This window comes from Diadema antillarum, unplaced genomic scaffold, assembly GCF_040938485.1.
Source record: "Diadema antillarum isolate AM-2024a unplaced genomic scaffold, OU_Dant_1.0 seq00000798_RagTag, whole genome shotgun sequence".
Lineage (NCBI taxonomy): Eukaryota > Metazoa > Echinodermata > Echinoidea > Diadematoida > Diadematidae > Diadema > Diadema antillarum.
The window spans coordinates 1,343,079-1,370,974 of NW_027271682.1; the positions used below are offsets into that span (position 1 = coordinate 1,343,079).

General features: G+C 39.5%; 1 protein-coding gene across 1 annotated transcript; it reads left to right on the plus strand.

Annotated features, from left to right (window-relative positions):
• Nucleotides 1-16: 16 nt before the first annotated feature.
• Nucleotides 17-27,896, plus strand: LOC139739415 (maspardin-like). The gene is made up of 9 exons (XM_071650030.1): nucleotides 17-93; nucleotides 12,477-12,712; nucleotides 15,372-15,533; nucleotides 16,067-16,147; nucleotides 16,826-16,971; nucleotides 17,634-17,742; nucleotides 18,959-19,066; nucleotides 20,628-20,768; nucleotides 27,000-27,896. The coding sequence occupies exons 2-9, from the start codon at nucleotides 12,647-12,649 to the stop codon at nucleotides 27,138-27,140; spliced, it is 954 nt and encodes a 317-aa protein (XP_071506131.1). The 5' UTR covers nucleotides 17-93; nucleotides 12,477-12,646; the 3' UTR covers nucleotides 27,141-27,896.

Sequence of the window (27,896 nt, forward strand, 5' to 3'; positions counted from 1 at the left end):
CATATCCACCGAGTAATAACCCATCCACCCGTCAACTGCAGCTGGACTGCACTTTCGACTCCAAACAAGGCCCCGGAACAGGCGTAATGTAAGGTATAAGAACACATTTGATCGAGATTGAACGTGGTGTTTATTATGAAAAGATTTGCTGCTCGTACCTCGTGAGTTTATTTCGATGCTAGATTAGTGATTTACACGTAGCTGACGCTTGAACGTTCGACATTGCATTGTACGAAACTTCATACTCGTATGGGTCTACTCCCCCGCATAGCCGCGCTTGGGAGAAAGGTATTGAAAGTGCGTAGTCCCACCTACATGTACTGATGTTTGTGAAAAATGCTGAGTATGATGATGGTGATGACTGATGTGATGATGGTGGTGGTGATGATGATGGTGACGATGATGATTAAATAATTGCAATGATTAAACTTGCCATGAAACTAAAATCCACGAGATCATTGTATCCACTTCAGTTGTTAAATAGGGTCTCTAGACTCTACGTCTAGAAATCTAGACGCTGATCTAGATTTTCAGTTCAGTGTCCGCATCGCAGTGACATAGAGTAACTGCGTCAGTAAGCGGCCGTGCAGCCGTTCGCGGCAGGTACAACATACACGGTAATATACAGCTAAACACAGCATTGCACTGTTACATGCACACTACACATATACTAACACACTAGCAATCAACAAAAACCAACCGATAAAATGGGCACGATCTCTGACGAAAGTGAAATTTTCTCACCTAAATGACAACATATCGCATCCAAAATGAAATTTTCGGTACTTCTTAACATAACAGTTAAGAAACAATGGTCCAAGAAACTGGAATTTTTGTCGTTTTCTCGATGTTCATGGATTTTGAAAACATATCCTCACGTAAAATAGAATTTTCGCGAGCCGATGTGGGCCGCCATTTTTTTCGGAAAGTGGATGTTACCATCGAAAAAAAATGAGAAAAACACGAGAAAGACATCAACAACACCGCCAGAATTGCGATCTTGTTTGCGGCCAATGCATGTGCGCACGCTATTTTCACGTGCTTTCGCAATGGGAATTGGCGCTTACGCAATGTTCGCGAGACATGTGAAGGCGTTCAGCTAAAGATCGCGGAGCACGCGCGTATTGCATAGGGATTGTACATCGTGCCGCAAGCAGAAATACTACGTCGCATATCGCCCTTATCGGCGAAAATTGTGCCGGGTTTTGCCCTGGTAAATCATGAAAACTGCGTTGGTCAATGGTAAATTTCTTTCATGAAAACAATTGCGTTAATGAATAATCTTGTCTATGATATATGAAATGGTTGAAAATAATTTGCCTGCTTTGTTTACAAGCTGGAAAAACTCTTAACAATGCTTAAACTGCCGCAAACGGGATATTTTACTCTATAAGACTAAATATAAGAGTCTTTAACTTGTTAGGACAATGCAAAAAAGAAAATGAACATCTTTAATTTTAAGTAACAAGTGGGACCAATGCAATATTATATATACCCCTCCACATACCAGTGTTATTGTTGGCTTTATCATGCTTTTGATTTCACTACTCCATCACTGGTGATCAGTGCAGAAAGACTTCCATGATGTACTCCCCCCCCCCCCCCCCCCCATACACCTACATTATAATTGACTATAGTATGACTCAGGTGAGCTTCCTTCTTCTTCTTCTTCTTCTGTATATTCTGCCTCCTTCAATCCTGAAGATTCTTGCAGATTTACATGCGTGTGTGCGTATCATAAGGGCACCTAACCCCGGGACGCTCCCGTATACACAGTTACACACTGTGGGAGCGTCCTGAGTCAATAGAGTGCTATATCGGTAAGCTTGAAAAACATACACAGTCTGTCACAGATTTTCGCACCTCCGTAAGTTTCGAATATCACGAGGAAAAAACGTACTTTTATAGTATACATAAGATTCTTATCTAATTAATACCCTTCGTTCACCTTGTTCTTGTTCACACTGGTCCAATGATCCTGAAAAAACGTTTTTTTTCACGGCCATATACGGGTCCGTAGTCCTAGCTCCCCATCCCATTCACCATTTTCGAAATCAGTATGCAGTACACTGCGCACGTAAATATTCATGTGCTGGCGGAGTCGCAATGCGTTTAGCCTTCTGACAAGGCCTGCGCGCGCGCACCCACCCAGAAAGCAACGCAATATACAGCGAGAGGGTTTGCCAACAGTATGATAAGGCCTTGCCACAAAGCTACACGACTTGACGGCCAGCGCATGCGCACAAATCTCAAATCCATTGACTGTATAAGATGTAGTTCTCCCGAGTTCCTCTCGACCGAGTCGCATTTAACTCATCAAACCGAGCAGAAAGGGACTATTGCCAGAACCAAAAGTTGAACGCAGTCAGTCTTCAACATTACATCTTCACCTGTAAGTCTTCATTTTGCAGAATTTTTGCGATTTCATATTGATTTTTAGGCGCTATACTTCGCCTGTCATGATCATGTCTGCTACAATGCGCAGCCCCAACACTGCGTGTTGGGGCTGGTCGCAGTTAAAGGGCACCCGAGTGTGCAGTACCTGGATGCAAGGTGCATTATTTACATGGTGCAAGTAAAAACCCGTTGCTTGGTTTACTCCACATCTTCCGTCAGGCGATGACGGAAGACCTCCACAGACGGTGCCAGGATGACCTCTTGGGGCAGGCTGTTCCACTGCCGTACTGTGCGAGGAAAGAAGGACTGTTTGTGTTGTTCTGTCCTGGAGATGGGGACCAGATAGCCATATGGATGAACTGTCCTTGTTTGTCTTGTGATGGGGTGGATGTGGTGGTGGTCCATGTTGATGTCTACCAGTGAGTTGTGCATCTTGTACAGCATGGTCAGCCTGGAGACTTCTCTTCTTTTCTGAAGTGAAGGCCAGCCAAGTTGTTCGAGCATTTCTGACACGCTGGAGGTATTATGATACCGATTTAGCACATATCGTGCAGCGCGTCTCTGGATCATTTCCAGCTGTTGAATGCATCCAGCTGTGTAAGGATCCCAAACTGAACATCCATATTCAACAAGAGGACGCACAAGTGCCTGGTACGCTGTCGTCTTGAGTTGGGTTGAGTGGATGCGTAGATTACGTCGGAGGAAAGCCAGGGTGTTATTTGCCTTGTGGCAGATGTTTGAGATGTGTTGGTTCCACTTGAGGTTGGTTTCAATTGTGATGCCCAAGTATTTGGCAGATGTGACAGTGTCCAGGACTATGCCATTCAGAGTGTATTGATGATGATGTCTAGTCCTCTTTCTGGTGACTGTTATTGCGTGGCATTTACGGGGATTGAGTTCCATTTGCCAGTCACTTGACCAGTTACTGAGTTTATCCAGGTCTTCTTGTAGGAGCCTGGCATCTTCATCTGACTGGATGGTCATATACATGATGGTATCGTCTGCAAATAGCCTAACTGACGTGGACATTTCTGTGGGCAGGTCATTGATATAGAAGAGGAAGAGACAGGGTCCAAGGACAGATCCTTGTGGGACTCCAGATTCAACTTCCACTTCAGATGAGGTAGTTCCATCTAAGACGACTCGCTGTCTTCTGTTTGTGAGGAAGTTTGTTATCCATCTGATGTTATGGCCTCTTACTCCGTAGTACTGCAACTTGTGGAGTAGTCTTTTGTGTCCAACTTTGTCGAAGGCCCTGCTGAAGTCTGTGATGATGATGTCTGTTTGCTTGTTTTCCTCCATGTTGTTTATCAGGTCACTGATGAAACTGATGAGCTGGAGTTCGCAAGACTTCTTTGCCCTGAAGCCATGTTGGAGTGGGTAGAGGATGTTGTTGTTGTTTGCATGGCTCATGATGTTGCTTACGATGATATGCTCCATCATTTTGCAGGTAATGCATGTAAGTGATATTGGCCGGTAGTTTTCTGGGTCTGTTTTGTCTCCTTTCTTGTGCACAGGAGCCACGTTAGCAAGACGCCAGTCCTCAGGTACATCTCCTGACTGATATGACAGCTTGAAGATAGTGCACAGTGCTGGGGCTATGGTCTTGGACATCTTCTTGAGAACTAAGGCTTGAATTCCATCAGGTCCAGGGGCCTTCCTGGTGTTGAGCCTTCCCAGCATCTTTTCTATGCCTCCTGTAGTGATGTTAATATCAGGCATGGTGTTGAAGGGTGATACATCAGGAAGAAGGTTTGGGGGTAGGTCAGCTTCAGCGGTGAAAGCCTTCCTGAACTGATCATTGAGTACTTCAGCTTTGGCTTTTGGAGCAGTCATGTTCTGATCATCTGTCTTCAATAGGGGAATTCCACTACAGTCAGATCTGTTGTGTTTTATGAATCTCCAAAACTCTTTCATGCCATCATATTGGTTGGAGTCATCATCAGGTGTGAAGATTGATTCTAGGTGTCTCCAATATGCCCTTCTTGTTTCAGCTTGGATGAGGTTTTTCAATCTACGAATCTCCTCCTCTGTCGCCACTGGGATGGGTTCGTGTCTTTTTCTGTGATGATTGACTTTCTTGTGTAGCCTGTCTCTCTTCTTCATGAGTTGCCTAATCTTCCCATTTATCCAAGGCAGGTTTCGTTTTGATCGCAGCATCTTATGAGGAATGAATTTGTCAGTTCCCGACTCAATGCCAGTTCTGAAGAGATGCCACAATTCATTCACTGATGTGGTAGCTGCTCTAGATATAATATCTGAGGCTACTTGTTCCATGTGTGCTTCAAAACTGTCCCAGTCTGCCTTGCTGTAGACAGGAATCTTCCTGCGGGCTTGTTGTTTTCTGGGAGGTCGTACATCAACTTCAACAATGGGGCAGTCATGGTCTGATATTCCTGGTACAACCTTTGTGTCGTTGATCAGGGTAGGATTGTTGGTTAGCATCAAATCCAGTACATTGTCTCGTCTAGTTGGCACTTTTACAAGCTGAGTGAGGCCATGGTCATTTATGATGTCTCCAAAGAAGTGATGGAGGGTGGGGTAGTTGCAGGCTTCAGCATGCAGGCTCTCCCAATTCCATCCAGGAAGATTGAAATCCCCTCCTAGTATTACTAAGTGCTTCCTGTCGAGTCTGGAGAGGGACCTTTCAAGCTCTACAAGGCTGGGCTCATCTCCTTCCTGTGGTCTGTAGTATGCTGCAATGTGGAGAGTTTTGGATCCTGCCATTTCAATACGGCACCACAGAATTTCACATTCTGTCTCAAGATCATGTTCCCTGGTTACCAGGAGATCATGTTTGGTTGCAATAAATACTCCCCCGTGGGGGTCACCTGGACGATCCCTTCGGAGTATGCTATACTGGTCCGTGGGGAATACTTCACTGTTCTTGATAGATTCAGTAAGCCAGGATTCAGTACCAACTATGATGTCAGGGTTGTGTTTCTGAGTCAGTACGGCAAAATGATGCTTCTTAGCTCTAATGCTCTGGCAGTTGACATTAAGTATCTTGAGCACCCTAGGATGAGGCTTGCTGTTTGCTTTCTTCGGTCTTGAAAGAAGAGGGGATGAAGAAAGCACAGGTGAGCCAGGGGACCTCGGATCACTTGAGCTGGAGTGTCTGTGTTTGTCGACATTGCTATTATCTAGCACATCAAAAGAATTTGGTGAGAAGTCCGTGCTTGAGAGGCCAGAAATTCCCAAGTTGGTATTACTGATATTGTGGGCTCCACAGTGATTGCATATCCAAACTATAGAGCTATTACCAAACGATGTATATTCACTGTGAGTCAGACCCATACATTCAGCATGGAACCATTTTTCACATTTGCCCTCACACTGAACTCCAGAAGACTTCCAAGTAACAGCCTTGGAACAAATTCCACATGGATATTTGGGTTTTCTCGGCATGATCATATGTAATGGATGAAAGCATAAATTCAAGAGGCTTACTTCTTGATGAATAAGCTCAATATCAAAAAACAAACATTAATAATACATTACATAATTGTGGGCTGTGTCCTCCTGTGGGCTGTGTCCTCCTGTGACCTGTGTACAAAATGTACCTGTCAGAGAAATGTCCTGAAGAAAGGGTGATATTTTACAGGAAGGATGTCATATTCCAGGTACAGAATCATTCCATCCTTACACTCGACACAGCTGTGCGGCTCAGGATCCAACATATGTTGCTAGTTAGTATAGTATACAGCTGCTGCTAGCATACATAACCCAAACATGAAGTCAAATACAAGGGTGTCATGGCAGGCAGCATAATGACACAGAGGCATATGGATGGGACTGAATAGAAATCAGCCAAACAGTGAGATGATTGATGCAGAGAACCAAGGATGAATCATCTGATTGAGAGATAGCTAAAATGAATAAATGAAACACCCAGTAAGTTGAAAGGATGGTGAATATCCAATATCAGGTAGATATTGACCAAAAAAGGATAATTTTGGTGGTGGATTACGATGGATTTGCAGGCAAGATTGCAACACAGGTCTAACCCCTATGACACACACACACACACCTTCCTCTGAAGTCCGCATTTCCCTACTACGGTACTATACTAGGACACGGAGATCAATGTTACCCTAACTCTAACCCTCATCCTAAACTGAGTAAACTCTAAATCCTAATCCCAAAGCCACCTAAACTTGTATTCATGTTACTTATAGTATACGTACATAACGCATAGCCGGGGGGGGGGGGGGGGGGGGGGGGGGGGGGTACATATGGAAGTCTTGCCATCAGTGCATGCAGCATGCAGTTCTCTAGTACATGCGTGGCATATAGCATATATATGCATGTGGCAGTGCCAGTGGTAAATGTGACCCTGCACCTCAAAACAAACAAAAAGTCGCCAGACATCAATTTTTAGTTAAGACCATATTCTGAAAGAGCAGACTTTAAGCTTTAAAATGATGTATAACTCAAATCAAATGGACTCTCCTAACCTATCTAAATATTGGAAAGAAAGCAGAAACTCAGGAAAAGTGTGAACTGAGAAAAAAGGCTCTGAAGTACAGTGTCTATTCAAGCGCTTAATCTTAACCAAACCGTGCTGGCGGTGCAATGAATGGGACAAAAAACAGGAAGTAAACCACCAGAGTAACAACAATAAAGGGATTATCAAATTAAACTGAAATTAAGCATGCCTCATTAACACATTCTGTCCATAATTAATGCCAACTTTAAAAGCAGTAGCACTATCCTTTCAAAAGTTACTAGAGTTGAAAGTGAAGAGTGTGGACAAGATTTTTCAGAAATGAAAAAGGGATTCTAAAGACACACCTAATCACACTATTCTACCAAAAATGTTCGAGATAAACTGCTAAAAAAAACACACTTTCCTGCCCGTTTTATGATACCAAATTTTAGCATAATGTAAAAGAAGACCCGCTCTTTCAGAAAATATGAAAAAGTTAAGTTCGGCTAAGTTGACCCATTTCACTTATTTTCAGTCCTCACGCAAAATCAGTGTGTGCGACTTTATGTTCGTTTTGAGGTGCACGGTCACAAATTATCTTTTCACCTAGCACCTCCACCATCTACACAGGCACAGTGGTTAAACAGTGTAAAGTTAATCTGTTCCTTCCTCAATTCTCTGAGTGCCTTTAATGCCCCCAAACGAGTTTCTTTATGCCTGTCCACAGAGAGGCAGACAGGTTGGTAATCCACCTACAGGTGTGAAGGCAGTCAAGTGGTACATTGTATTCCTTTTTCCACGGTCAACTACAGGGTCATTGTACATGTGCCAGTGAACAATAGAAATATTGATTGGATAGGAGGTTTGAATACAGCGTGCACTGATGAGCTCACAGAAGCTTTTGTTCTACACAAAACCAGGTACCTCAATGATATGAGGTGACTTGGAGCTTTGGTCAGCGAACCCAGATATCCAACTGATCTCAGCCTTGATGGCTATGTACACGTACAATTGTACATGTTCGTACAAGTTTACGGCAGAACAAGCGAAAAACTACTTGTAAATCAAGAAAAAGTTACATGATACTGTGAAATACACATTTTTTCAGACAGAAGGAGAACAAATGTTGATAGAATAAACTCAGATCTTTTTATCAACCCCACTTTTCTGGGCATTTTAACACAAAGAACATGAATTTAGGCCACTAAAGCAGGCACTCTTGTCTTCATGGAATGGGTTAAGTGTAGTGTAACTCTAAATTTGTTGAACACATAATTTTTTACAGTGCAGGCAGAGGTGGCACTAAGATAGATCCGCTAGACTAGCAGACAATTACACGATAGATGTAGACCAGGGCCCCGTTTCATAAAGCTGTTCGTAAAGTTACGAACAACTTATGAGCGACTGGTGATCAGTTCTGATGTGCTATACTTATCAGAATTTCCACAATTCAGCACAAGAACTGATCACCAGTCGCTCGTAAGTTGTTCGTAATTTTACGAACAGCTTTATGAAACATCCCCCTGGATAGATACTGTCTATACAGATTTCAGTGTTTTTGTCGCCATCAATAAATTCATAAGGCATGCTCTGTAGTTAAAGTTTATCACAATTTTACATAGGACCGAATGCGTGAGTGAAGATTGTAATTACCGGTACGAGTCCTGAACCAGTCCAGCCAGTTCTATTGTATGTCATGTCATATTTGCCAGTCACTGTGCATTTTGTCCATGACACCCATGGATACCATTAATATCATTTGTGTGTGTCTGTGTGAGTGCATGTGATGTCTTAATGACTCTTAAAGGACTTACAAGTTGAAATACAATGTAGTACTCGTTTAATTTCAGTATGAGAATTTTTCATTCTGAAGTCACATTTTTGTTTAATACTGTATACATACATGTGTACATGTATGTATTAGAACTTGAAAATGAAAGTTCAAAAGTGAAACCGAAGGATAAGCAAGAAGCCCTTCATGACTTTACATGCCACACAGTTCATACACAAGCTGCTAGGAAAAACTCAACTCTTGTCAACTGAAAAATTGCCATCTCAGACATGTGATCCCTTGTCTTTTGTGTGTCAGTGTAAGTTAATGCCAAGGGATGGATCTTCCATTTGTACTATTTGGACTTACAGAATTATATGTGACACAGCTGTTTTCAACTTCAAATCGATTGTTAGACAGTTGAGCGAAAGGTCATAAATGCATCGAGATCATGTAATCTCATTACAAACCCTGCGATGAGGTAAAACCTTGTTTATTACCTGTATGCACTTCATTATTAAAAGAAAGAATTGTGTGCTACCTCACCATGTATACATGTAGATATTTTCATTTTACACTGTGCTTACAATGTACATACACTGTAAAGTACTTGTATACTATATGTTTTAATTGTATTGCTGTGTGTCAGGAGTGGGTTTTCTTGGGGAGGGGGCAGATATTTGTGCTAAAATACTGCATATATTCAATTACGAAAAAAATTATTTGATAATATGATCATTATTTCCACTTACTACTGCTGCTACTCTCTAAGTCTACTACTGCTGGGTACTACTAACTACAATCTAAGTGAGGTGTACTATGCACTGTACTACTTCCACATTTGTACTATTAGACTTCATGCACATTTTGACATATGCACCAGTGAAGTTGTTGTAATGGTACTTAAGTGTAAACTTTCTTGTAAATGATGTGAGAAATCTCAAGAGATAGTGTACACTCAGAGTTAAAGGGATGGTATAGTTTTGGTTGAGACCTGGCTTTAGGTTTTTCATTTTTTGTTGTTGTTGTGAGATTTGGTGAGGTTTGGTGACACACTCTATTTACTTTGACAGTCGAGTGCTGCAAAAATTCCCCTCACACTTGACTTGCATTTGTGCCCTTTAAGAGCACTCTTGTCATGTGGAAGAGATATTACCATTTTTTTTTTTTTTAATCTGGAGCTCTTTTCATTTATGATTCATTTGGTGAAACAATTTAAAGACACATGCACACACAATGCATAGAGGTGATGCTGTCCACTGAATTGTTCCTTCCCTTCCAACTGACAGACAAGTTAGTTTTTCCAGTCTTCAAATGCAGTGCTTATCCCAATCAAACCTTATGTGCTTTTATAATGCACCTAAGCTTGTTGTGTTCAACAAGATGTAGGGATTGTATGTAAATGTACAACAATAATAGCACAATGCACGACATGATTGTTGAAATAGAGGAAAGTGCCCTTTACAACCTACTGTACACTATACATGTATGTACAATGTACAGTATGTAGTTGTTACTGGAATCCTCTGGGAATTATATATGCACATACAGTATACAAATTAATGTACATTAACTTTGAACAAATTACAAAATTGGCTACCCTTTGCCCAGTTATACAATTGTACAACATGTGTAATGTACAATATGTTATTCTTGACTACACAAAAGCTTGCCTGAGGTCACCCAGAATATATTGTATAAATTGTAAAAACATAGGATGGAATGCATGCTACACACAGAAATCCACACAGCTGCTGGTATACACAATGTCAATATTGTTGAAGTTTGCTGCATATCAATGAAAAAAGAGCAAGTTGAACCATTGGCATTCTGACTGGAGGATGGGGCAAATAATGTAAGTCAAAGTCCACATATTTGAAACATTGATAAACCCATGGGGACAATACTGGACATCATAAAAGATACTTTCATTGTCACTACATTTGACTATCCATGCAAACCTTCAGTGGCTACTCAGCAGCAGGTAGTGGGTTAATCAAGGGATAGCATGTGACCATTGACGCTAATAACAGCATCTTCCTGTCTAAACAAGCAGCCTGGGATATGGTTTAAAAATGCAACCATTACCGGTTGTTGTCAACGTCACTTCCTCACTATGGACTTTGAAATTAGGACAAGCTGATGGGCAGCTTAGAGTCATACTGTATGATATCATGCTGTTTAGATCAGCTTTCTGAGTATGACAAAGGATACTCAAAATATGTTTCAAATCATACAGTGTACATGTGAAGCTGGTCTATACTTTAAACACACAACCTTTGCATTGGACAGTATGAGTAAACCTACTAAGCCAGAAAAAAGACAAACAAGCAAACAAAACAAACAAGCAAACAAGCAAACAAGCAAACAAACAAAACACAAACACAAAAACAAAGAAACAAAACAATATAATACAGCGATAAAGAGATAGGAAAGATGTTAGTTGTAAAGTTGACAGCAATGTACAGCTGTACCTCACATCAATTCTGCCATAAGAACCAAGTTGTGCTTTAAATCCTGTTAGCAGGATTCCCCACAACTTCCTGTAAATGTGTCTGGTGCTGCAATTGTAGTTTCATGCTTGCACTATAAGCAGGATGTTATCATTCAAGGGGCATTGTCATAAATGTGTCATATGAATTATCAAGCATTCAAAATATCATTTTGTGTCTTCTTTTTGCATTCTCATTTGCCATTAAACTGCATGATATTGCAGTTGATCTGAGACAGCGAGACCCTGTGATGGTCTTCTATACTTTTGATGATGGGCTTACTAGCAACATTAACTTTGATTTTTGAAAACATAATATAGAAAATATTCAGAATACTGCATGTTGGCTTGAAGATTTCATTTGCCTATTACTCATTTCTCTACTGTGCCTGCCTGTGTTGATCATTTTGTTCAGTTTGTTTGCAAAGTAAGCCCCTAGACACAGAAAGCATGTTTGAAGGGATATTCATATCTATTTAAATTTATTCATTTTATTTATCTATTTATTTTTGTCTATTCAATTTTGACATAGTTGTGTCAGGGAAATTTGTGTTTTGTAGCTTAAAGATTCATCAGTGCAGATAAACACATGAATACAGTTAACAAAAAAAAATTAACAAAATACTGTATACGCCATATATTTCGCGAGTCTAAATTTTCGCGAGTCTAAAATTCCCGACGATTTCGCGAGTGGTAAAATTCGCGATCGTCGAGTCTTGCACTGAACGGAGAATTGTACACGCGTACGTCACATCCACATTGGGATCAGAGTCAATATTTTCGCGTGTCTTTAATTTCGCAAATAGCACCTGACTCGCAAAATTGGCGAAAATAAAAACCTCGCAAAATATTCGGCATATACAGTACATGGACTTTATACATACTGAACATATCCAAAGTTATTACTGAGAGTGGAAGAAAGGTGTTGTGATTTTCTGGGACAGTCTTCTGGAACGCGTTACCATACGTATATATGCATGTATACGTAATTCATCTAGTAAAACAAGTTTGTGTAGAGGTTATCTATAGAAGACATGTTTTGAAGTAATATTCATTAGCACTTCCTAAATTCTTATATTTTATTTTGTTGTATTTGTAGTACTTATATTGTAATTTCACTCTCTCTGATGTGAACAGGGCCCACATGAAGATGAGTGCTTTGATCAGTGAAGTGGCTACCCTGTCTAAGACTAAAAAGTAATGATAATGATAGATGAATAGATATTCATAAAAGTAATGTTGATGATGATGTTGATGATAACAACAACAATAACAACAGTAATACTAATAACAATAATGATAATAATGATAATAATAATGATAATGATAGAAATAATGACTAAAATTCATCTTGTTTGTCATCCCTGATTATTCATCTCTTCCCATAGAGACAGAGGCTCCTCCTCTGTGAAAAGATGTCTTCAGTACTAGCCCCAGTGTCGGATGGAGTGTCTTGAAGCGTCAACACTTTGGAGAGCTCGTGCTGTTCTGCAAAGAAATCTCTTGTCAGTGTTTCCCTTTGAACCTGTCAGTGTTTCCCTTTTGACCAACTCCCAAGATGCCATCTTCTATTTCGCAGTCACCAGAGTATCTGAGTTTCAGAAGCTCTGTGCCTCAAAAGAGGGTAAGCTGCCAGCTGTATTAAATTTATCCTGTCGAAAAACCTGTAAATTAAAGTGAAATTTTTATTTCAAAGTGTGATACATTCTACTGACCATAGGGTATTAGGTTCCGATTGTTCAGATGACTGACTGACCTATCCCCTTCTTTCAACTCCAACATGTCAAGAGCTACGTAACAAACATCAACAATAAATTGCTAAGTTTAGTCAATTAGAATTCCCGTATTGATCAACATATTCATGTAACTCAACTTTGCTTTGTTATGTGACTGTATGCAGGGCTCCACACTAACTTTTTTGTTTGGTGGCCCGATGGGGCCACCAAAATCCTCAATTTCAAATTTTTGGTGGCCCGAGAGAAAAATTTGGTGGCCCCGAAAAAAACCCCCAATAAAAAACATTAAAAGTTCTGTTTTTTAATGAGTCAAATATCTAAGTTTTATCATAGTAAGAATTGGAAGTTGAACATATCTAGAACTTGCTCATAAATAAACCTCAACAAACTCGCAACACTCACTCTCTGGCACTCATTCAGTCCTTTTCATCCATCCTTTAAACAAAGTTAACTGCTAATTTTCGGCGAAAAAAGTTACAAATTAATTGACACACATTTCCAGAAATTTTGGTGGCCCGACTTTCATTTTTGGTGGCCCCGGGCCACCGGGCCACCGTTAGTGTTGAGCCCTGCTGTATGGCACAAAACCAAGAGTCGCATGCACCGTTTTTACATGAGGACTCAAAATAGGTGAAACGGTTCATCCTAGTCCATCTGTAGATTTTTTAGATTTTCAAAAAAAAGCAGTTCTGCTTCTACATAATTCACAAAATTGGGATTATAAAATGACTGAGAAAACTGTGATTTTTGCAGTTTTCTACAACTCTTTATTGTAGAGTAGTGTGATTACTCATGTTTTAATAGTTTTTTTTTTTCCATTTTTTAACCCATTGAGGACAAGTCCAGAGTATACTCAGGCAAGTGTCTAGTAAAGGGGAAATGTGTGTTGTAGCAAAATCAATCCATCCTTAACGGGTTATAAGCCCTCTACACACTCTTCAGTTCCAACTCTTAGCAACTTCTGAAAGGATGATGCTACTGCTTTGAAAGTTAGTGTCAGTAATGAATAAAATGTGGGAGTAGATTGTGCAAAACTTCAGTGTAATCTGATAATCCTTTCAGTGTGGTTTCTATGAAGCTTTACATCCTGCTTTTTGTCCCATTCATTGCGCAGAGCACAGCTTGGTGAGGATTAAAATCTTGAATAGACCCTGAACTCTGAACTTCAAAGCCTCTTTTCTCAGTTCACACTTTTCCAGAGTGTGCACTTTCTTTCCATTAGATAGACCTACAGAAAGTTAATGTGTATTATGTATTTATGAATCATTTTAGAGCTTAGGGTCTGCTCTTTCAAAATCTGCCCTTACCTTAAAATCTACAGTATATCCAGGGCTCGACACTAACGGTGGCCCGGTGGCCCGGGGCCACCAAAAATGAAAGTCGGGCCACCAAATTTCAAAAAAGGGCAAATTTGGTGGCCCGCCTCGGGCCATAAAAATTTTTTGAAAAGTATGTCAATAAATTCGTAACTTTTTGCGCCGGAAATTAGCAGTTAGATTTGTTTAAAGGATAGATGAAAAGGACTGAATGAGTGCCTGAGAGTGAGTGTTGCAAGTTTGTTGAAGTTTATTTATGAGTAGATATGTCTAACTTCTAATTCTTACTATCATAAAACTTAAACATTTGACTCATTAAAAAAAAAAAGGACTTTTAATGTTTTTTATTGTTTTTTTTTCGAGACACCAAATTTTTCTCTCGGGCCACCAAAAATTTGAAATTTAGGATTTTGGTGGCCCCATTGGGCCACCAAACAAAAAAGTTAGTGTCAAGCCATGGTATATCTGATGACTTTTTTTTTAGTTTTGTGATGCAAGGTCACATATGCCTGATGTGACAGGGTTATCACAGTGAAAAGAACAACAATGTACAAGATATCAAAGCACTACAAAACTTAATTCTTTTGCCCTGCAAAACATACTGTGATGTGTACTAGGTGTAGACCTAGTGTACCAATGCTACAACCTGTAACACCAGAATTAAATACTGTGTCTGCATTGTGGCAACTTTGTAATAGTACTCCGCAAGCCTAGCTTTATTTCAGTGTTTGTTAATCAAACAAAGGATCTGCCAAATTCCCTGCTCGGGCCTGTGCCCATTTTGAATTGAGCACAGATATAGGGACCTTGTGTCAGTAACATGGATTAAATCCTGTCAGGTAGCCAATCAACTGAATATTTTGGATTTATTATGTTTTCCCCAAAGTTACAGTATGCAAACAAGCAAAACATACGTATGTGTAATCAATATTCTAATATTCTTTTAGGCCTACATACTAAGTATTTGTTTTGTTTTTGTTTTTATTTTCTTTCCACAAAACAATGCATCATAGTGCCAAAGGTTTTAACACTTGGCATCATGCCAAAATTTGAATCGACATGCTCTCTTATTCTGCGTAGCTGTGTTTAAGTTATCCTTCCATCATGTGACAAAATGTATATTTAGTGATAACATGCATGCCTGCCCAACAATACTCAGGCATACTGTAGGTGTAATTGAGCTACACTGTATGTACATGACAGAGTATGATATCTCTACATTGCACTATAGGTTGTTGTTGATGATGACTCTAACAAATACTGGACAATGTATGATGCCGGTCCAAAGAATGTCCGATGTCCACTCATCTGTTTGCCTCCGGTCAGTGGGACAGGAGACGTATATTTCAAGCAAATCCTGGGCTTATCAGCCAAGGGATACAGAGTCATTGGAGTAAGTGAATTTAGTTTGCAAAATAATCTGCATTTGCAAATTTTGTAAGACAGTTCTTTTATGAAATGCTTTACCTTTATAAGGTTAGGCCCTTCAAAGCACTTAAAATTCTTATGACAACACTGTCAACATTATTACCATATTTTTGTGTATAAACATTGTATAATCTAATGCTCTATGTCTTTTTTTTTGGGTAAATATAAAATAACTTGTAATTGTAATATGCACCTGTTCATTAAATGCATATAGAAGAAGACTCAATTATTTGTTGAAATTCCTACAAATGTGTGGCTGATCATGTTTTTGCTGATCTATCATCAGACTATTTAAATGTGGTACAATTTTTTGTTACAAATTCAGTTATTCATTCATGATTAATTGACATTCATTGATTTTATTGTATAATTTTAATGTTTATTTGCTTGATCATTTCTTTATTTCTTCAATTTTTTATTTTTTTTTTTGGGGTGTGGATAAGGGAAAAATGGCTACATTGTAATTCTTTGTAATTTTTTGTTTGCTTGTGTTTACAGCTGGAGTACCCAGTTCACTGGACTATCCAGGAGTTCTGTGAGAGTTTTAGGAAATTATTGGACCACTTGCATCTTGACAAGGTTTGTGGGATCAAATGTCTGTCCACCCTGTGGAGTGAACATGTGATACTGATTACTATACCTTAAAGGGGATGGCTAGTAACTGATCAGTGGGAATCAGTGGGAATGCTAGGGGATGATTGTTCCAATTCTTGTGGGATTCTTTAAAGAGTACATTATGTGTCTATTGTTTTGTGAAAATTATTTGCTTCAGAATGGTCTCGTAATCAAGTAATGTGCAGTTTAATGCCCCGTCACAGTACAGTCATGCTAACCAGAAAACATGTTTTCTTCTATTGCTGGTAATTGGTTTTCTTTCTGGTTTGAAGAGTGTGTATCATTGTTATCATCTATGAGAGATGATTGATGTGTTTGTGTTCAGTGAACATTATATCAAATTGAAAACTAGTTGCTACCTCACATGTCTTATGTGTCTCACTAACTACTATCTATTGGTGTGATGTTGCATTTAGCTGTCTTTTTCTTGACAGTAATTTTGGGATCCTAATAAGGTCTCCGAGATGTCAGATTATTCCCCTATCAGTTCATGCAGCAGCTGGGGGTTGAGCCACAGTTGTATGTTTATTATCATTTGTTGCTCATGCAATATCACCTGCCGGTATGAAAATCTAGACACATGAACTCTGAGCACATATGAACACTTGAATAATGATGTTATTCATCGGTTATGCAAAACAGATCCACATCTTTGGGTCCTCGCTTGGCGGCTACCTGGGCCAGAAGTTCTCAGAATACACCTTCAGAAGTCCGAGGGTAGCCTCGCTCATCCTTTGCAACTCATTCACAGACACCGAAATCTTCCAGCAGAGTGCGGCTGCTTCATCGTAAGAATACTTTAATAGAATTTACCACCACCTGTCTATTCTGCGATTTCTGTGTCCATATCTCTACAGTTCTTGATTGTCTTGTATACTTCGCATTTATTTATTTTCCATGTGGGCAACGCCCCACGAGTATGAGAAAAGTATTCATTGCAATACAGTGATAGTGTAAACAACAGGATGGCTGTACAAAATGGGTGCCTGTATGCCACATTTGTAGCAATTTAATCATGCAGATGTATGCTAAACCAAAGAAATGAAACAAACAAGTGCATTTTCTTTACCAATGATCTAGACTTGGTTAACAATTAGGAAACAAATTCTCACAATTGGAAAATATGGAATAACATAAGTTTCATGCACATAAACATTTCTGGTTTTACAGCATATGATGTCTTTAATAGCAATTATCATTTGACTTTTTGTGCAGCCCACTCATCAGCACTGTTTGAACGGTGTACAGGTTCATGCAGGAAGAAACAAATTTCCTCATTTTAATGTAGGATCATTATATCTAAATTGTATCTATGGAGATCTACTTTAAGCCATATCTACTTGTGAATCATTTTAATGAAATTGTCATGTGCACAATATGCCTTTTTGTTTGAAGAGCTAGCATTCTAAAGCATTGCAAACCAGCTTCCATCTTGTGTCTTTGATTGTAGGTTCTGGTTGATTCCTGGTTTCATGCTGAAAAGGATGGTTCTTTCCAGCTTCAACAGGTCCCTGTTGGAACCCCAGATTGCAGACTCTATTGACTTCATGGTGGAAAAGGTAGCCTTTACAAACTACTAACTTTATTTTTTAAAGCAAGAGATTTCTAAGCAGAGGGGTGAAGATTTTCGGAGCTTACATGGGTATTTGTTTCAAGATCAATGTGTCACTGCCAGCAACACGGGATAGCCTGGTGGTAGTGTTGCTGCCCAGAAAGCAGTAGATGATAGGTTCAATTCCCACTGGTCCTTTTTTTCTAACTCGTTTGTTAAAATGTAGATCAGCAGTTGCGATATTACCTATTTCATTTGTACAGAGAGTAGACAAATTGAAGAAAACTCATACCTCATACACTATTTTTGTAGTGTTTTTCTTGAGAATTTACCCCAAACAGGAACAACACCGTGTGCCACGTCACATAGCACACAGCAGTGGCATGGTTGTTGAACGAGAAGGAATGGAAACGCTGATACAGTGGACCCCTGTTATAACGAAGTCCTCGGGACCGTCAGTTTTCTTTCGTTATATCGAAATTTTGTTATAACTGAACAAATAAACAATAAAAAAGCACAGAGTGGATAATGTTGCGGCCCAAATTTTTACTTCATTGTAACTGGAATTTCGTTATAACGGGAGTAAACTATAGCTGTATAGTAGAGTGTTGGGAAATTTCTGACCCTGTTAAGTTGTCCTTTTTATAGAACTTGCCAAGTTAATTTGTATGCAAATACTAGAATTAATAGGATACAATGATTCCAAATTAACCACTTTCAGGTCACCTCTGCTTATATATGAGGAAAGCATTAATCCAGTGGATGTGCTAATATTTTTGATGGAGTGCAGCAAAGGCTAGTCATGTCATTGACAGCAAATGTTAGTGTCTGTCATGGTACTGCCGCAGATGATGATATTGCAGATTATGATCGTTATGATGATATGATGATAACAGTATTAAATGATAGTACTACCAGCTACCATGATGATGATGATGATGATAATAATAATAGTGACACTAATGGTTGAGTATGTAAGCTGTATAGTGATACTTCTACTCATCACAAGATCTTTCAATCTCTTGGTTAAATTGGTTCTATGAAGTACTTGGTATCACAGAATTATAAATTATTAGACCAATAAGTTACTGCAGTGCAAAGAAGCAAGTTTTCAAGTGTTTCTTGTTATAAGTTATAAGTGTGTACATAATAATGTACATAATGTAGTGTCAGATATTCTTGTAATGTTTTGCTCTTTTTTTTTTTTTTGGTCAAAATACCAGCTTGACAGCATGAAGCAGCAGGAGCTAGCAAGCCGCCTCACCCTCAACTGTGTCAGCTCCTACGTTGAGCCCCAGAAGCTTAGAGGACTTGATGTTACAATCATAGATGTGAGTTCAGCATCCTTTAGGGTTAACATCTACTGTATATGCCATATACTTTGCAGGGTTTTTATTTTTTTGAATTTCACCAGTCTGGTGTTATTCACAAATTTAACAGCATACAAAAATACAATCCCGATATGAATACGACATGCATATTAACATTTGTTCATTCATTTACCATACTCCACAATCATGAATTTTACCATTCGTAAAATTGTGGAGAAGTCCTGATTCACAAAGAGTTAGACTTGCTAAGTGTGTGGTGTGTATAGTCTATCCTATTGCATTTTGATATATGCAAACCTGAGCCTTTTGTTGTAAGAAAGCTGAATTATGCAGACAATAGGATCATGTGAGAATTTGTGTATCAAAGTGAATGTCCAGTGTAACTTTCTCTTTCCTTTGTTTGACCCCAGATCTGTATTTGTCGTTGGTGTTTAACATGTCACATTTGTCCAGAATGGAAAGTAGAATTTGTGGAGTGGCCCAGTGAGCTGAGTAAGAAGGCACGCAGTGAAAGCCACAGTGGAATGGCATGAATTCCCTTATGCATGCATGGTTGCACATGTATTCAGTGGTTTATGGATAGTACAATAGGGCTTACAGAAAAGGTTTTCAGGTGACTGGAATGAAAGAGATTGTGTAACTATTTCTTTTTTTGAAGTCACTGAGTTTCAGAGGGAGAAATTTGTACATTTATTGCACAGTGTACTCCCAGAATAATTCTAAGACTGGTAGTCAAAGAGTTCATGGTTCAGACGTATTTGTGTGCATGTTTGTGTGTATGTGTCTGTGTGTATTTTCATTCAAGCGTTCAGCATGGCCTAATCCGCTATGGCCTGTTCCTCCAAACTTTACTTTCCTTCTTAAGTTTCTTTGGTACCCTCACCCCCTCAGAAGAGGGAATTAATGTTAAGTCTGAACAACATTACTGTTTCTCCTCTCTAAGCCTTCAGGAAATACTTTAATTGGAATTTCAAGAACATAACATTTTTAGGTTTGAATGTACTGTCAAATCAGAGTATGAAAGGAGAGAGAGAGAAAAAAAAAGAGTTTTGAAAACCTGTTAGTGCATGAATAGTTTAGTGATGGCTATAATATGCAAGCAGTATTTTGATGTGACTTATGTGTTAATGGGATGAGGAAGAATTACAACAGAAATTAAATGACCTGGAACAAGAAAGGAGAGGAATCTCGATCTCTCTAATATGGACAACCCATTCGTTATACTTTAAGAAGTGTTTTTTTAAAGAGGGCAAAAAGAAAAACAAAAAAAGCAAACAATGTATTATGGCTATCACATGTTAGCTAGAGCTATGTCATATTCAGACTTCACTTTCTTGTGATTATTACACCGCGGAAGCAAAAACAAAGACTAAAAAAAGACAACAACAACTTTGGAAAGATATTTGTGTAGATACAGTGTTGTCAACATGTACATTTTCTGTGATTGCTAAAATTACAGCATGCAGCAGTTTTCTGGGTGAATCCTTATTTTCTTTTTTTCATTTTTGCTATACGGCTTAGTATGTTACGCTGTTCTGAAGAAAGTCTGATTCTTCCCCAGGTGTACGATGAATGTGCCTTATCCCAAGAAGTGAGAGATGACATGTATAAGTGCTACCCGGAGGGAAGAAGGGCCCACATGAAGAATGGAGGGAATTTCCCTTACCTCTGTGCCAGTGATGAAGTCAATCTCCACCTTGAGGTAGGTGAAGCCCCCTTTATACTAGCCTTTTGTCAAGGCCCTCTCGCTGTAACGAGCGAGCCCAGCCGAGAGCGACAGCGCGAGGGCCTTTTGAGATCTGCTTAACACATAATTATTCATGACACGCGAACCCTACTGAATATTCATATTACGGGTTCTGGTCGACCAATGGAATGGTGCGCTCCCCACATCCTTCGTCTTGGCGTTGTTCGCACACATCACCTACCACCAGTGGAGGTCTGTGGCATGCATTCGCCGTATGCAAATTGGTCTCGGGCAGACAGACAGCTGATTGGTCGACCTTTGCTCCCGAAATCGGGGAGCAAAAGTCGGTAATTCAAAGGGCTAACAAAAGGATGCGAAGCAGATTTCAAAAGGCCCTCGTGCATCCCCACTCAGCTGGGCTCTCTTCACCATACAGCGAGAGGGCCTTGACAAAAGGCTACCTTTAAACAGACGTTCAGTCCCACTGATGCGGGACTCGGCAAAAGCAAAGAAAGAACAAAAAAAAAAAAAAAGATAGAGCAAGAACATGATAAAACCAAACCAAACATGCATGAAGACATTGCCCTTATTCGATAATCATAATCAGAACAATGATAGTAGATAACACTTGTATAGCATTTAACCCGTTGAGGACAAGTCCCGAGTATACTCGGGCTCAGCATCTAAGGGAAATGCGTGTTGTAGCAAAATCAAACCGTCCTCAACGGGTTAATACTGATGTTTGTAAACACATTACGAAAAAGATATCAAATTAAGATACAGCATATAATTACCAATGATGTTCATACAACAAGAATAAGAACAAGAAGAAAAGAAGAACAACAACAAGAACAAGAACAGCAACAACAACTTAAAATTAGCATTGGGCAAAATGATGAGATAAGCAATGATTTAAATTATCCACACTTTCAGCATAATCATATAAAAGAATGCTTCAATTTAGTATGTGCAAAATACTGAATGACAATTTTGTACAACACAGTGCCTGTGCGGTTTGATAGAAAGGATTATAGGATTTCTTGAAAAAGGTGACTGACTACAAGTAATCAAATTTTATCAGATTTATACGTCACTAATTTTGCAAAGTGTCAATGCTATCATTGAATCTTTATAGGTGTAACCTAAGACCTTGTAAGTTAGACAAACAGATTGGCGAAATTTTGATTTATAGAAATGGAGTCAAAAGGGGCCTGAGATTTCGATCCTAGCAGCATTTTTGTCAGAGGCAAAATGACAAACGTGTAGGAAAAGCAGTCACATACAGTATATGGACCACACATAACAAACACTGTCTGAGGAGGGCTAGGGACACAAAACAATAAAAACAAAAGGGATGAGTTAAAAGTCAAAGACAGGGAATCAAACGGGTATTAAGGAACGGGGATTAAAGCAAGGGGGAGTGAACAGACAAAAGACAGTGGTGGGCCAGTGATGATCCCAAGGATCATGGGGGACAACTTCTGAAGGATAAAGATGAATAGGAAGGCAACATCAAGCAAGATGAGGAACAACAGAAATATAAAGAATAGGAAAAGAGTTAAATAGCAAAAGTAGGAGTGAAGGGAGGTGGGGGCTGCACAAGCAGTGAGCCATAAACCTGGTATAGACCTTATGCATATAAAGTCACACAGCCTCAGTAACTGAAGGGCGCCCTCCGTCATAAGACTGTCAATAATAGTAAAGAATCGGCCACATGCATGCACGTACAGTAGGTATATATGTGGAGGGGTTACAGTGCATCGTCATGCATGCATGCGTGGTTGTTGCAACTGGCTGCACGCATGGGCCAAAATTTATATCGCTCTGCATTTACTTACATTGATAGCATCAGCCATGCAAAAGATCATAGAGTTTGTTGTTCTTTTATGGAGTCAGTAGGAATTTTAGAAATGAAAATAGTTTAGATATACATTGTACACGTTTATGAGTAGTGTAGCAAAAAAAAAACTGCTGAAGACTGCTTATCCAATAAAGGCGAGCCAGTGGAGTAAAGTGGAGTCAAAAGGGGCCTGAGCTTTCGATCCTAGCAGAATCTTCATCAGAGGCAAAATGACAAACAAGCTGGGAAAGTAATCACATAATGTTGTTGCTGTTCTTTTGGATTGTGGAGCTCTCTGCCGGGTGAGCAATTTGCTCCAAAAAATATAATTATTCAAATATACCCTTAGATTTAATTATAAAAACCTTAACTACTTCTAATTATTTACAAAAAAAAACCCAATTACATTTATTTTTATATTTACAAGTGATATATATACATCGGAAGGAAAGGGGACAGGGTTCCGGAAATGATGTCATCTGCCTACTCCTGCATCAAGAGATAATAATGATAAGGACTTCACACAATAAGAACAGTCAGGGACAGGCTAGGTACACAGAACAAAGAAAACAAAGGAGAGGGTGGGAGGTCATGGGCAATTGGCCCAACAGGTAAAGGGAGGGGGATTAGAGCAGGAGGGTGGACAGACAATAGGCAGAGGAGGGTCAGTGATGATCATGAGGATTAAGGGGGCAACCATTGAAGAAAAAGGATGAAAAGGGAGGCAACATCATAGAAGATAAGGAACACCAGAGGGATAAAGAAAGGGAAAGAGTGAAAAAGCAACATCAAGGGGAATGGGGGGGGGGGGGGGGGGTAGAGTACAGTGTATCTGTTATATAGTACAAAGCAGAGTCTTTGCCTGGCAGTACCCTGTTCCACACTCAATTCTGATATCCTCATTGAGTTAATGCATTGCCCCTCAGGTTCCCTTAATATAGAATAGGTTGATATGCATTTCATCCCCTTCTTCTGCTTAATGTGCACATCACATGACTCCACTAAGCCCAAACGATGCTGTGCTGGAGACATGCCCTTTGAGAGACCACTTTTTGGACTGGACCATGTAGAGATCCTGTACAGGAAATCTACTGGGACAGTCTTACAGTGATGCCTCTCTGGGTATGGTGTGCTAGATTAATGATATCACTCTTTCCATGTCACTGTGGATTGTGATGTTGGGTGCCAGGGCCACCAGTGTTTCAAGAGCTCAAACTGGATGGTAGTATAACACCCTGGACATTACTGTTAGCATTATGTAAGAATTCCTGTCATGTGTAAGTTGGTTTTGATGATTAGAATAAACAAATAGAACTGTAAAAAAACATAAAGACGAGTGAAAACTTTGAAAACAAATTAAACTGACTCCCCAACCCCATTCACACCAACACGTAGTACCAGTATTTCACCCAGTAATTCCCTCAAACTGCCTCGTCCTAAACGTACACTGCATGTCAGTATACAAATGATGCACACGTCCGAGTGTGTCAGTTGGAATTGTGTGCATAAGGTAACTATGGAATGCTTAACCTTATTTTAACTGGGGGGGGGGGGGTGGGGTCTTGACCCCCCTCGACATTTTGCGCCATGATTCCGCAACGCGCAAAGATTTTGCAGTGGCGTTTCATGACTTTTTTCATTTAGGTCTCCCTCATATTTTGAGACCAAATTTGCGACGTCAGGGTACACCGTTCTGAAGTTACGCAATGTTTTGCATATATGCATGTCAACCTGAAAACAGCTCAAATTCATGATATCGTGTGCAAATCCAATACAAATTGTGTTTTTTTGTTTAATTGATATAAATTAGACTATTTCAACTTTTAACCATTGAAATTAATCAATTCTAATGTACATAAGCTTGAAAAAGTGCCTGCAACAAATTTTGGCAAAAACCAATAGAAAACAAGAGATCGAAAAAACAATGAAATACATAAGAAATTAACAAAACAATAAAAAAACAAAAGAAACTGATTTTGATTGCGCTATTTTTTTACAAGAAAATTGTTCGATGTGTCTTGAGGAACTCTGACACGAAAATTTAGCAATCCTTCAGTCCTTTTGATGGAGTTATAGGTGAAAATATGATTTCATGCGTAAATTTGCATGATTAATTTATTAAAAAATATAAAATCAGAATTTTTCTATTGTATGACCATGTAATCTTGTAGCTGACATCCGGCTCTATGTTCAAGCAAAATTTTGCGGCAATTGCACGATCGGCGGCCGAGATCTGACCCCCCAGTAAAATAGCCCAGTTAAAATAGGGTTTAGGCTAAATTACATAGTTACCGCATGGACACTATTCCGACTGATGCATGAAAAGACATGTGTGTCATCTGTGTTATAGAATGGGTAATTTTTTCGCCAAAAACTCATTGTTCTATCGTGTTACACGATGACAAATTTACTCGATGCATTTCCTTTTGGCTTGCCATAGACGAGAGCCCGAAAATCATGCATCAGTTTTTACTGGATGCATGGTTTTTCTTCAAAACCATACATCCAGTAAAAACTGATGCATGATTTTTTTAGCCAATAGGCGTCTCATACTGAGTCCGCGAACGCTTGCTTAGTGTGCAAACCTTTGTTACAAGTGCACGATTATACAAATGATGCACAGGATAGAGGAAATAATCCTGTGCATCATTTGTTTTATAAAATGGGTCGAAAATTCGAAAACTAACAGCATTTTTCAGCGTTTTTCACGTACCTTTGTGGGTCAAGACGTCCGAAGATGTTCGTCCCAAACATTTACGCACGTCGCACTTGGAAATCCCGCACATACAGTATAAGTATGATGGGGGGTTGGGTTTCCGGACACTTAAGTTCCCGCATGAAAACTTACTTATTTTACATAGAATATGCACACTTTACCTTAAAGACTTGATATAGACTCCTCATATAGGCCTACTAGACAACATACTCTGAAAACGGCGTGAGAATTAACCTGCTAAATCGTTGGATTTGCCCTTCAAAGTGACTCCATGTATGCGTCCGGTCCCACAACGCTTGGTCTACTGTACACTGTACGTATGATACGTACGCCACACATGTTGTGCACAAGGGAAGAAAGGCCGGACTAGAAGTTGTTTACAGGATTGACAGCGCGTATGCATGCAATTCAAAGGAGCCGCCGCGCGCACAGACGATCGGCAATAGGATTTAACACGCAGTGCAATGGGACTGAGTAACGAAAGCACAGGTGACTCATTTCAGCGCTTCCTATTGGCTACATTCTTGAACCCATTTTATAAAACATGTTTACCACTGTGAATCAGCGTGTGTCAAGTACAAAACCAACACATAGCTCTCAACCAATGAGATCGCAGGATTCTTGCTACCCATTCTATAACAATGCATATACAGTATGTAAAATAAAAAAATACAAGCAGATTTTTGCATTGATAACTACCAACTGTCTAAATGCTACTTCAGGGTCATAAAATATAACATCTTAGCTACTAGTATGTTTTGCAGAAAACCCCATTCAATTTGGCGAAATGGTTACAGAGAAATAAGGATCATTGTAAATTATGTCATCGGTCTGATTCTTCCAAGTGAAGCACTTGGATGCTTTTAGATCTGCATAATGTGTGAATGCAATGGACAGAACTTGGAGGGAAAGGATTCCTGACATGCTCTACAAAACTCCTCATTTCTCTTTGACCACTGAAGCAAAACGGATGGTGTTTTCTGTAAGATGTGGGTAATAAGTTGTAGTTTCATACCCTGAAATTGTGTTTGGATTGATTCACTATTTTTAAAGTAATCATTGCAGAGGGTCCTGTTGTAATTTGATGGGACATACGGTATAAGGACAGTAATACTGTATACGCTATATATTTCGCGTGGGTTTTATTTTCGCGAATTTCGCGAGTCGGGAGCTATTCGCGAAATTAACAACACGCGAAAATATTACCTTCCAAAATGAATCCCTTGCCTTGATGATACGAACATTTCAGTACTAGTATACCATGTCACGGCTTACCGAACAGACCATACTGGCTCAGCTTGTTTACGTTTACGCACGTCCACGTCTACTTACGAATACTGTAGAGAGCCAATCCATTATCGCAAGGGGACCACTCGTCAGAAATCTAGCGCGATGGACTTAACCACTTCAAAAATGTTGAATTCTAACTTACTAGTTCGCAGAGCTTGGTAAGTTTTTTCATGCAGTGTATAACTAGTATCATTCTTATTTGCTAGTAAGTTGAAAATTCACACTTTCTTTGCCACTTCATATTTTCTCTGGTCCCCCAATCGCGAATTTAACCACTCGCGAAAGTGTGTGACAGCGGCAATTCGCGAAAATTTATGTACGCGAAAATTATAGCGTATACAGTAAGTTATCATGATGTGCTCTCTCCATTGGTTTTCATGTCTCTCATTTTGTCCTCAAGATCCACCTGAGACGCTTCCTGGATGGGCGGTACAGCGCCCGCGACCACTCCATCAAGGACCCCAAGCCGGAGCTGGCAATGGAAGCATCCACTTCTCAGGGGGGTGGGGATGCGTCACAGACAGAAAATGGAGAGTGGTAGTGCCGGAACATCATTTTTGCAGGATGCTGAGAACATTGGTGGAAGAATGTTTGTTGAAAAACTTTCGGTGGCAGAACATTGTTAGTAGTATCGAGTCTTTCCATTCATGGTCTGGATGGCAGCCTTTTGAACTGCCACATGTGGAGAGATGAACTGTGCGAAAAGCACCAGAGGACAAGAATTGCCATGACTGCACTACACTTACGATGTCACAAAGTTCATTTCATCTTCGTATCCTGAGATTTGAGGAAAACGATGTTACTATTGATAGTTTCTTGATATGTACTAAGTGTATTTGTCTTCTCTATACAATCAGCCGGTAATGAATCAAACTCATAATTTTTCTCCTCACTGTGAAAAATCAAGGTAAGTAAGGATTTTTTTTGTTTTTTTTTTTCATTCATTGCTACATTTTCATGTACACCTGTGTATACTCTCCCAAGTAGAAGCCCTCATAGTAGACATAATAGTGTTAGATTTTGTGTGTACTAAGCTCAGAACCCACCCACAGGAAACCGACATTGCATTTACATCTGTCACTTTATTGCTTTATTAAACTCTAGAGTAGACAGAATACAATGATGCACTTTAATACTGCAAATATGTGACTTATACGAACACATCAGCCTCATTGATGTACTTGTAGTGTATCATGTGTCAGCAGTGCAAGATTCTTATCTAATTGTAACACCAGATTTTGACAGTCAAAGTACAGTTGAACCTCTCTTATCCGGCCTCCCTTTATTCGGATCTCTC

What these genes read in the sequence shown, in the direction of transcription:
- LOC139739415 (XM_071650030.1), top strand. Translation starts at nt 12,647, where the DNA reads ATGCCATCTTCTATTTCGCAGTCACCAGAGTATCTGAGTTTCAGAAGC. An exon ending in AGGGATACAGAGTCATTGGA is followed by an intron (nt 15,534 to 16,066) that starts GTAAGTGAATTT and finishes TTGTGTTTACAG; the next exon opens with CTGGAGTACCCAGTTCACTG. An exon ending in TTGATGTTACAATCATAGAT is followed by an intron (nt 19,067 to 20,627) that starts GTGAGTTCAGCA and finishes ATTCTTCCCCAG; the next exon opens with GTGTACGATGAATGTGCCTT.